Here is a 12322-nt window from a genome sequence, read left to right as displayed (position 1 = left end):
AACTTCCTGTTTAAAAAGCCTGGGCCTCTTTGATCATGAGCCCAAACAGTGGTAGCCACAGAGCCAAGAAGGCAGGAGAAATATGTGAGATGGGGGGTGGGGGGGGGGCATGCTGACAACAAATAAAATGAGAGCCAAGTCCCCATTTTCCAAAGCAGATTTCAGTGACGTATGTCAATCCCTTCTCCATTCCCAAATGCCATTTGTAACCATAACTGGGCGACAACCTCATTAGTGATTGTAACCTAGGTTGCCATTCTTAAAAAGTGCAGAGCTGCCCCCCGGCAACCTTACAGCGCTGTCTTTAGAATAACTGAAAGGCTTTGCAATATGTTCTGAAGAACTTGAACCAAAGGTACCCAATTCAAGAAAAGATTACTATTTTTAACACATTAGGCTTGTCAGCGAAGCTTCTGCTCTTCCATGTTGAAGTAGCTAGTGGAGTACTTTACAACTTGTTTTAAGACAGAGCTACTATCATTTGCTTCTCTTATATGCCTCCCTCCCTAGAGCCTGAAAAAATTTCAGCAAGGTTGGGGTTAGGCACAGAAAATACACTGTCCCAAAAAGATGGAAACAACCTAAGTGCCCATCAACAGATGAATGGATAAGCAAATTATGGTATATAAATATAATAGAATACTACGCAACCCTAAAGAATAATGAATGAGGAGTCCGCCAAACATGGAATAATATGGAGGATATTATGCTGAGTGAAATAAGTCAATCACAAGGTCTCACTTTTATAAAAAGTCAAGAATAGGTATGGTCATGGATTGAATTGTGTCCCCCCGAAAATGTCTTACGATTTGACTGGGCCATGATTCTCGGTATTGTATGATTTTCCACCATTTTGTCACCTGAGGTGATTTTCCTCTGTGTTGTAAATCCTGCCTCTACGATGTTAATGAGGGGGGGATGGGCAGCAGTTGTGTTGATGAGGCAGGACTCAATCTACAGGATTGGATTGTGTCTTCAGCCAGTTTCTTTTAGGATATAAAACGAGTGAGTGGAGAGACAGGGGGATCTCATACCACCAAGAAAATAGCATCAGGAGCAGAGTGCATCCTTTGGAACCGGGTTTCCTGTACAGAGAAGCTTCTAGTCCAGGGGAAGATTGATAACAACGATCTTCCTCCAGAATGGATGGAGAAAGCCTTCTCCTAGAGCTGATGCCCTGAATTTGGACTTCTAGAGTACTAGCCTCTGCGAAAATAAATTTCTCTTTGTTAAAGCCATCCATTTGTGGTATATCTGTTACAGCAGCACTAGATGACTAAGACAGGTATACATACAGAAAGCAACGTTCTTTAACGGTTGGGAGAGACAAGAGGGGGAGGAAGAAGGATTACTTTCTAGATGGTAACCAAAAAAAATCAAACCCATTGCCATCGAATAGATTCCGACTCATAGCAACCCTAAAGGACAGAGTAGAACTGCCCCATAGGGTTTCCAAGAAGCGCCTGGTGGATTCGAACTGCTGGTTTTTTGGTTAGCAGCTGTAGCATTTAACCATCACGCCACCAGGGTTTCCTATTAGTATAGTAAAAAAAAAAAAAATAAAAATTTTTTTTTTTTTTTTGACACTTGTTATTTTTGGTGACAGGAAAGGAAATACCCAATACAGGTAAAGTCTGCACAACTTGTCCAAGGTAAATGAAGACAATAAGAAGTATGTAAGAATAAGGGACAATGCCAGTAAATGCTGTAACATACAATTTTATAAGAAGAATGAAAAAAATATGTGTGGTTACACAGGTAGGTAGGTATGCATATATGTACACAGGAAGGCACACCTGAGTATATGGGTGTACATGTACACATCTATCTCTAGGGATATGTAGATACATGTTTATGTGTGCCACATATATATTCATATATACAATAAACCACACAGGGGGCACAGTTATAGATACTTCCTTGCAAGATTGGTTTACTGAGTTTGAAGGCTTTGGACCATAGTTTTGTGGGACAACTCGGTCAATTAGCATAACATAGTTCATAAAGATAATGTTCTACATCCTACATTGGTGAATACCGTCTGGAGTCTCAAAAGCTTCTGAGTGGCCATCTAAGTTACAACTATTGGTCTCTGCTCATCCGGAACAAAAGACAATGGAGGAAACCAAAGGCTCCAAGAAGAAACTAGTCCAGAGGAGAAATAGCCCACATGAATCATGGCCTCATCTAGCCTGAGACCAGAAGAACTAGATGATGCAAGACTACCAATACCAATGGTTCTGACCAGGGACACAATAAACCAAAAAAACCAAACCCACTGCCGTCGAGTCAATTCCGACTCATAGCAACCCTACAGGACAGAGTAGAACTGCCTCCTAGAGTTTCCAAGGAGCGCCTGGTGGATCTGAACTGCCAACCAAAAGGTTGGCAGCCATAGCACTTAACCACTACACCACCAAGGTTTCCAGGGACGCAATAGAAGGGAGAAAAATATAGAAAATCAAGCTCAAATTCCTAAAAAAGGCCAAACTTATTGGACTGACAGAGACTAGAGGAACCCTCAAGACTAATGTCCTAAGATACCCTTTGAATTTTGAACCGAAGCCACTCCTGGTGGTCACCTTTTAGCCAAATAGTAGATTAAAAAAATAATAGACTGGCTTATAAAAATAATAGATTGGCTTATAAAATAAACAATATCACCCGTGAATACTGTGCTCCCTTGAACAATCAACTATAGGAAACCAAACAGTCAATATTTACCCTGAAACAAAGATGAGAAGCTAAGGAGGGCCAGGGAAGCTAGATCAATGGAAACAGAACAAACAGAATGGAAATAAAGAGAATGTTGAGATGTTGGGAAAAACGTAACCAATGTCATGGAGCAATGTGTATAAAAGCTGTTAAATGGGAACCTAATTTGCTACGTAAACTTTCACCTAAAACACAACATACAGAACAAAAACAAAAACAGAAAATACATTCTCCCCACACTCCTACAAAAAGCTTAAATATTCTCAACACACAAATGCTCTAAATTTTAAAGCCTATGGCTAATTATTATTCCATTGGGCTGGTAATTAGGAGACTGGCCCAACTTTTAGGAACACGAGAGAAAATTTGACTCTCCTTCAGTTTACATATGGAATGCTTTGCTTATACTGATTTTTTAAAAAGAAATCATAGAAAAATAGACTGTGTCATAGCTTTTCTATTCTACGTGAAGAGACTGATCTCAGGTAATGCCCTGTAGTCAATTGGAAAATTTGCAACAGACCATAACCCTGGTAAACAATGAGAAGCTAGAGGGTTAAGTTTCTTAGTCATACTCACCTTAAATTATTTTGTTGACCAGGTGGAATGACACTATAGTAAACCTGCATTCCTGTTGTGGGCATAGATCCTTGGTTAGACTGATTAGGGAACACAACAGGCTGTTGATAGGTCTGATGGGCAATTCCTTGAGAACCTTGGGGCAGTGAAACCTAAAATTTGAAAGACAATTTAAAGGGAAAAAGGTTCTTCAAAACCTTGCAAATGTTAACATCTCCAGCCTCCATAAACTTTTAAAGTTTGAGTAGTTAGGAATAAGCTAAAACTGCCAATAGACTTTCCTGATAAATTAGCCATAGCACTACCACTTCATGTTCCCTTGAGCCAGCTATTGTTTCCGGCTTTGTACAGAAGGCTAGATGCGTTAGATTATAACAAACAATATGACTTATGTCCTGAAGTAAACCAAAAGCCAAAACCAAACCCACTGGCATCAAGTCGATCTCGACTCATAGAGACCTTATAGGACAGAATAGAACTGCCACCATAGAGTTTCCAAGGAGCGCCTGGTGGGTTTGAACTGCCAGCCTTTTCGTTAGCAGCCTAGCTCTTAACCACTACATCATCAGGGTTTCCCCCTAAGTAAAAGCTATTTTAAAAAAGAAACTGTTTCCAAATAAGGATGACCATTTCACATGTTAAGAGTAATGAACGCCATTTAGTAAAACAGGTAGAGAGGCAGCGTGGTACAATGGATCGAAAAATACAGTGCACTTTGGAAAAGCTTAAGAGCTCTAGATGTGATATCAGCTTCATTACTTTTACTATCTATGTGACGCTAGGCAACTATTCTGAGCTCCCTCAATTTCTTATCTGAAAAAAATGGGAATGCCACCTCCATCAATGGTGAGGTAATACCTCCATTATGAGAAAGAACAGTTAAAGGATCTAGCTCAGTTTGCATTTGGTGAACGGTGGATTATTTGGTTAAATTCTTTACTTTCTATATGAAACCACAAGGGCATAATGGGTTTTGCGATTGTCTAGTTTCTACACTTTCTAAAATAGCAACCACATAGACATAATGGCTTCTTAAATTACCAGATGTGCTGCCATATTAGAGTTGGATTACAATGATTTTGGTAAATAAAGATAATTCAGAAGCTTCTGGATGATGACAACGATGATGTTAGTAATAACAGTAGTAACGGCAGCAGTAATAACAGTGATGATAATGAGAGTTAGCATTGTTGGGTACTTACTACCATATATTAGGTTCTAAGTGCTTTATGTATATTATTTTATTAAGTTTTATAACAACTCTAAGAGGCTTTTCTCATCCCCATTTAATACATGGGGAAACTGAGGTTAAGTAACCTACCTAAGGATATGTACCTATTAGGTAGGAAAGCCATAATTTGAATTCACGCCCTCTGGCTCCAGAGCCTCAGTTCTTTAAGCACTTCATTCTTGATACCTGGCTCTGTGACTTATAAGTTAATGATTAACTTGTAAATCTTGCCTATATGACATGTTTCTGAAATGCAACTGTAATAATTCTCTTAAAATACACAGCAATCTCTTTTAATTAATTCACCTTTGGCTGAACTATCTCAAATAGGAAACCAGTGAATTGATTTATCTAATTCTATATAATACAGTGTATTTCAGTCTTTTTGTCTACCCTGTGCTGGATGAGGTGGCACAACTAGGGTCTGTAAGAAGGGGAAGTTTCTGGCTTGGTATTGATCCTGTCTAATGCCTAGCTATGGTGGAAACAGGGGAAGGCAAAGTCAAAGCTCAAGCAGAGAGGGTAAGAAGTGAAAAGAATGGGAAGTGTGAGAGAAAAGAAAGATGCAAAATCTACTTTCCTGATTTTTTTTTTTCTGACCTGTTTTCTATTATCAAAGGGCTTCAGAACTAGGCATACTCTTAGTGCTCAAAAACCCTCAACAATTCCAAATTTTAAATTTTAATTTTTTTTGGAATTATATGGAATATGCTTGTACCTTTGCATATATCCTCCCCCCCCAAATGTAAACCAGTTTATGCCCATAATTTTCTTTTAAAAGGTAGTTAAAAGAAGACTAGCTCTTAAGTCTTAAGTTCTTAACCTGTTCACTGCTTTATTTCATGATCCCTCCGTTACTGGCATGTATATTACCACCAATTTGTTTACATGCATTTAGAAAAAATATGTGTATATTTTATCTTCCCAACTAGACTGTTTTCTCCTTGTTGAGATGAATGAAAAGAGTCTTCTTTAGATTTCATATTAGACTCAGCTATGAAAATGAAGCCCACCTGGCAAATTACTGCATAAAGATGAAGGAGGTTAAAAATAAATTTCTGAAAATATGGCTGATTCACTGCTGTATTACACTAAAGGCATCTGACTGATGTATGAAGCAATAGGTATTTCTGCTTTAGAACTATAAATTAAAATTCATGACATTTTTAATATGTGACATGCCATCCCTTTTTGGGCTTGCGCTAGGGAAAAAAATCAGTCCCAGCAGGGAACATTCTTCTCTATTCTATAAACACTGGTTTATGGTGTGTACTAGAACTCAGTATTTTAAATACCTACTCCACACCTCTATTTCCCATCTTAGCCCATTCTCCCTCCAAAGGAGAGACACTTGCTTATACACCTATTTAAGTGGAAACAGGTAACGTCAGACAAAATTTACTTGCCAATGTCAATGTGCTTCTGATATTTTTTCTAAATCTTAATAAAGTAAATGAATAAAGCAACAAAATAAAGATAAAACAAAGCTGCTATGAACTAACAAAACTCTTAAGACTATAAGGCTATATATTCTAGAAACATTTTCCTCATATGAAAATGAGGGAAGATGCATTGTAACTACATGTTCTCTTACTTAAAATCACCTCTACCCGAAGCAGGTAAGAACAAGAACCTACCTGATATGATGGCACTGAAGGATAGGGGATGACCACTCCTTGAATCTGATTTCCAATGCTGTTGGGTTGGCTACTGACTAGGCTCTGACTCTGGGGTTGCTGAACTCCAACTATTCCTTGGTAGTTTTGCTGCTGGTTGGGCATAACTTGATAACCTGTAATAGCACAATGAGTTAAATCCTGTTCTCCATTTTTTTCTAAAATATTTTCAAATAAAATAAATGTACAAAGAGAAAATTTTATATTCCTACAGTTGAGGAAATTTATAGGGTCATAGGCTTGGTTTACACAGGACAATTACTATTGAATGTGTAGTACAATCTATTTGGACAAGTAGTTCCTGGGGACCAGGGTCTGTTACATAACTTTCGAGGCCCAATGCAAAGGGAAAAGCAGGGTCCCTTGTTCAAAAATTAAGGATTTCAAGGCAGTAACAGCAGAACATTAAACCAAGCATGGTACCCTATGAGACTGTAGTGGTCATGTTCCCAGGAAGCCGGCCCTGGGTATCACAAAAAAAAGAAATGTGGGAGGGGAGGGGTGTAAGAGGAGGAACCATTTTTAAGTTGGATGTTTGAAAAATAACACTAAGATATGAAGCCTTGTATTAGTATTGAGTAAAGGACACAAAGTGAATGGAGTTATTCAGTAATTTTTTAGATTATTTCCTCAATATATTATTAAGTTCACTTCACAGAGTAACAGACTGTTAAAGAGATTAACTGCCCAAGTCACAAATCAAACACCTAAAGGACAACTGTTCCTAAGCTGAAGATACTACTGGTTATTTAAATAGTCATCTAAGAGTGTAATTTTACTTTTATCAAGTGAATTTACCACATATTTAAATAAGAATCTACAATGATAAGCTTTGAGTTCCCATTCCTATCAAGCTGATTCCAACTCATAGTGAGCCTATAAGACAGAGTAGAACTGCCTCATATGGTTTTCAAGGTTGTACATCTTTACTGAAGCAGACTACCACATCTTTCTTCCGTGGACTGGCTGGTGGGTTTGAACTGCCAACTTTTTAGTTAGCGCTGAGTGCTCAACCAGTGCGCTACCAGGGCTCCTTAAGCTTTGTGTAGTGAATATGAATTGCATTTTGCTTCCAGATCCTACAAGGATTAATTCAGGCAAACCAATTAGCTCAAGACTCATGCAAATTACTAGAAACTACAATAAATCCTTAAAAACAAAAGCAAAACCCCAGAATTGGATAAAATAACTAACCTAACTTGAGATGGTATTTACAAAGTTTCTGCAAAGATTAACTGAGCTATAACAGTTTAGTTCCAACAACTAAAGGTCAGAGAAATTATTCCTCTGATAATATCATAAGTATACTTGACTACCTTATAAATGGAGTCCCTGGGTCACGTAAATGGTTGAGTGCTTGACCGCTAGCTGAAAGGCAGGTGGTTTGAACCCACCCAGAGGCGCCAGTAAAGACAGACCTGGCAATCTGCTTCTGAAAGGTCACAGCCTTGAAAACCCTATGGAGTAGTTCTACTCTGTACACATGGTGTCACCGTAAGTTGTGATCAACTTGATGGTTACCAACAACAACAATCTTATAATCACCAGTTTTCATTCCCATCCTTATTAATCCCTAAATCAAGAGAAACTGCAAAGATCCTATCTCAGGTATTGATTGTGGAGGATATCACTGTAATTGCCTGGAAGCTTCAATGATTCTCTCAACGATTAAATAATTGAATGAAATCTAGCATTAGCCTTCTCTAAAGATCTAAATACTAAGTACATCTGGTAACCAAGTAACATTAACAACAAAGTAAAAATCCAGTTATGGGCAGTCCCAGTTACAAATGAGATCCATTCTTAAATATGTCTTTAAGTCGAATTTGGAGTTAAGTAGGAACAGGTGCATTTTGTTCTTATTTAGCCTTACTTTAGTGCAAGAGGAGCCCTGGTGGTACAGTGGTTAAGAGCTACGGTTGCTAATCAAAAGGTCAGCAGTTTGAATCCACCAGCCGCTCCTCAGAAACTCTATGGGGGCAGCTCTACTCCGTACTATAGGATTGCTATGAGTCGGAATCGACTCAGACAATGTTTTTTTTTTAAGAGCAAGGAGGAGTCCTGGTGGCATAGTGATTTAAGGCTCGGCTGCTAAACAAAAAGGTCAGCAGTTTGAATCCGCCAGCCATTCCTCGGAAGCCCTATGGGGCAGCTCTACTCTGTCCTGTGGAGACCCTGGTGGCAGGGTTGCTATGAGACGGAATCCACTCGACGGCAACAGGTTTGATTTGGCTTTTGGTTCAGTGCAAGCAAAGGCTAGAAACCTTTTCAATGATTTACAAGCTGCACTTGCAGCAAGTGGAGGTGATTGTGATGAAGACTTTATTTCAAGTCGGGGTTGGCTCAGGTTCAATCATTTCAAAGTTAGGGCATATTTACGTAACATTAAAGGGCAAGTGAGAGCTGTCAGTAAGAAGGAGGCTTGTAACCTGCGGACTTAAAGTGAAAGCTGTAGCGGTGAAGGGTTTTGAAATACGATATTTCTCTGGTAAATATGCTTTATGGCCCTGTTTCAGACTTCTTGCCAATCTAACTTTGTACAAAAAATGTATATTCAAGTCCTTAGCTGTGATAAAGTGACAGATAATACGCTATCTGATAAACCTCTCCTGTGAATTTCCTATAAGACATGAACTTGCACACAGGTAAAGGAAGAGGGCAGGGCAAAGTTCTTTCTTGCTGTTTAGTCTAAATGTTAACATTCAACCCTGTTTTCAATTAATCAAATGACAAATATTTCAAATTCATACCCCAAATTCCAAATACCATCAAAGCATACGGTTATACATTTCCAACCCTAAGAAAAGAAAGGAACAAAATGAATGAATGAAAATGAGATGTGGACATGAGGCCCTTCCCTTATGTTGGGAAATGCCACCTCTCCCTACTTTGACTTAAATGGTCACATCTCCCTTAGAAACTTAAAGTGCTTTGCATAGTACTGTTGTACTTTATTTGAAGAATACTAAAGATTACAAGTTGTGTTGAAAAAAAGCATTAAAAAATTTGCCAATTTATGTGCAAATGTGGTACTGATTTTCTTTGTCCAAATTTACCAGTTTTTGGAGACTTACCTTGGAAGCCTCCTGCCTAAAAGTCTTTCATGAGAAAAAAGTCTGATGTAAACTTTAATAGGTATAGATTCTACGTCATCCCGGTCTAGTATAGAGTCACCTGGACATTACCAAAACCAAACCTATTGCCAGAGTCAGTTCTGACTCATAGCAACTTTCTAGGACAGAGTAGGGCTGCCCCGTAGGGTTTCGACGGAGCTGCTGGTGGATTTGAACTGCCAACCTTCTGGTTAGCAGCCGAGCTCTTAATCACTGCGTCACCAGGGCTCCACCTGGACATTACATCATGGAATTTGCATCAGTGAATTTCCAATGGTGTTTTAGATTTCTTAATGCAACCTAATTTCTATTAATATTCATGTCTACTAATTGCCATATGCATAGAGAGTCAATTCTCATTACTCACGGATTCTGTATCTGTGAACCCACTTACTTGCTAAAATTTATTTGTAATCCCACAGACAACACTTGCAGCACTTTTGTGATCACTCACGGACCAATGCAGAGCTTTGAATAATTTGGATTGCTCAACGAACACGTTTGCAGCAGAGGTTGAACAAGGTAACACTCTGCCTTCTTGTTTTAGGTCTCACACTGTGAACAACTGTCCTTTTTGCAGTACAATTAAAAAAAACAAACAACAACCCAGTGCCATCTAGTACAATTAGCGCCATGCTTTTGGGATTCTTGTGCTTTTTGTTGGTGATTTTGCTCCTTAAAGTGACCCCAACCATAGTGCTGAAGTGTTGTTTAGTGTTCCTAAGCACAAGAAGGCTGTGAAGTACTTTATGGAGAAAACAGGTGTGTTAGATAAGCTTTGGAGCCCTAGTGGCACAGCGGTTAAGAGCTCAGCTGCTAACCAAAAGGTTGGCAGTTCAAATCCACCAGCTGTTCCTTGGAAACCCTATGGGGCAGCTCTACTCTATCCTATGAGTCAGAACTGACTCAAAGGTACCTAAACAACAACTGATAAGCTTTGTTCAGGCCTGAATTATAATGCTGTTGGCTGTGAGTACAACATTAATGAATCAACAATAAATATTAAATGTCTTTAAACAGGAACACTGACTGGTTGACAAAAAAGTGACCAGAGCCTCGCAGGAACCTAATCCTGTATTTCTTCTAGTAGGTCAGTATCTGCCCTGACTTTATAGAAGATAACTACTGTGAATAACGAGAATTGACTGTAAAAACCCATTACCGTTGAGTCGATTCTGACTTATAGTGACCCTATGCCCATGCAAACACCATGTAAATTTTGGAAAGGTGACAACATAACGTGAAATCTACAACGTTTCACCCCAGCACTGGTCATGTGTTACAGAGGGTGGGGTTATAAATAGGACAGTGTGAGCCCAGGATATGCTGCGTCATATGAAGATGAGTACCTATAACACGTCCCTGTCTTTGGAATTAGGCACTGTTTGTCATAGCATCATATGATAACAGCAGTGTAAATAAGGCTTATGAAACGAGAGAGAGAAATTAATCCTGACTGATATTCATGGAGGTAGTGACATCTGAGCTTGGCCTTAAAGAAAACCGAAAGAACAGTGTTGAAAAAAGGTAAAAGCCTAGAAAAAGTAAAAAAAAAAAAAAAAATAATGTGTTTGAGTAACAGGGAAGGCCAGGAGTGGCTGGATATAGAGTAAGTGGGAGTGAAATGTGGAAGAAAAAGGTAGAATAGAACTTTAGTGGAGAACTAACAGTTTTCTAAGAGTGGTGAAAACGACCAGAAACTTCCAGATTGTGAAAGTAGAAAAATGACAAACAGTATTTCATTCAGAAGTAGCATAAATAAACTGGGATCATGTTCTTGAGTAATGAAATACTCACAGTGGAGCTATTAAAAATAAGAATGCCAAGTACTTTAAAAGACAATACCTTCCTTAAGAAGCTCTTTTATTTTGTTCATTCCCTTATTCCACATCTTTTAAATCTCTTCATAATTTTGTTCATTCCCTTATTCCACATCTCTTAAATCTCTTCATAATTTTGTTCATTCCCTTATTCCACATCTCTTAAATCTCTATAGGTAATATAAAACTCTTCTTGTTAATAGAATAGTTCTCTCATTGTTTGTATACACCTTTTTTTTTTTGAAAAACGAAAACTGAAAAGATGTGCTTTAAGACAAGAAACTTTTAGCCCCTCAGTTAAAAACAAAAACAAAAATCAACCACATAATCCGCGGTAACTATCACGTGGCTATAAGCCAAAAAGTGGGCACGCGCAATGTTTATACTTGCTGAATAAACACAGGGAAAAACATATTCTTAACAGGATGAAACCAAAATAATATACAGTTGTTGTTGTTCCGTTGAGTCGATTCTGACTCACGAACTTCTATACAAAACCACCAGCTTACTGTGCTGAGTTTCAACCAGGAAACTCTTATTTATTTGAACTGAAGGTTATTGTGAGTGTAAGAAGGAGCCCTGGTGGCACAGTGGCTTAAACACTTGGATGCTAACCGAAACGTCAGTGGTTTGAACCCACCAGTGGCTCCACGGGAGAAAGATGTGGCCGGCTCTTCCACAGGGCAGTTCTACTCTGTCCTATAGAGTAGCTACGAGTTGGAATCCATTTGATGGCAACATTTTGGTTGGGTGAATATAGGCACTGTTAACCAGAAAGGAATCATGCACGGTGAAGGGCTGTTGAGCAGTTAGAGCAAATGGTAACTATACGAACTGGGGCTAAGCAAAGACCAAGTGTAAAAGAGTTTCTCCAGTGGGATGCAGACCCCAAATTCTCAAAAAAGACCAGACTTAATGGTCTGACTGAGACTAGAAGAATCCTGGCGGTCATGGTCCCCAAACCTTCTGTTGGCCCAGGACAGGAACCATTCCCGAAGACTACTCATCAGACATGGAAGGGACTGGACAATGGGCTGGAGAGAGATGCTGATGAAGAGTGAGCTACTTGTATCAGGTGGATACTTGAGACTGTGTTGGCATCTCCTGTCTGGAGGGGCGATGGTAGGGTAGACAGGGTTAGAAACTGGCAAAAGGGTCACGAAAGGAGAGACTGGAAGAAGGGAGCGG

General features: G+C 39.0%; 1 protein-coding gene across 11 annotated transcripts in view; it reads right to left on the bottom strand.

Moving 5' to 3' along the window:
• Positions 1 to 12322, bottom strand: part of R3HDM1 (R3H domain containing 1) — a 191825-nt gene that overhangs the window by 38169 nt on the left and 141334 nt on the right. For all 11 annotated transcript variants that reach the window (XM_049889247.1, XM_049889236.1, XM_049889239.1 and 8 more), the window contains 2 exons: positions 6163 to 6317; positions 3295 to 3446 (listed from right to left, as the gene is read on the bottom strand). In XM_049889247.1, coding sequence (XP_049745204.1) covers positions 3295 to 3446; positions 6163 to 6317 — 307 coding nt within the window. The remainder of the gene's footprint in view (positions 1 to 3294; positions 3447 to 6162; positions 6318 to 12322) is intronic.

Source organism: Elephas maximus, chromosome 6 (genome assembly GCF_024166365.1).
Source record: "Elephas maximus indicus isolate mEleMax1 chromosome 6, mEleMax1 primary haplotype, whole genome shotgun sequence".
NCBI classification, from domain to species: Eukaryota; Metazoa; Chordata; class Mammalia; order Proboscidea; family Elephantidae; genus Elephas; species Elephas maximus.
Note: the sequence above shows the minus strand (reverse complement) of the source record. Positions and strands in the feature narration are given on the sequence as shown.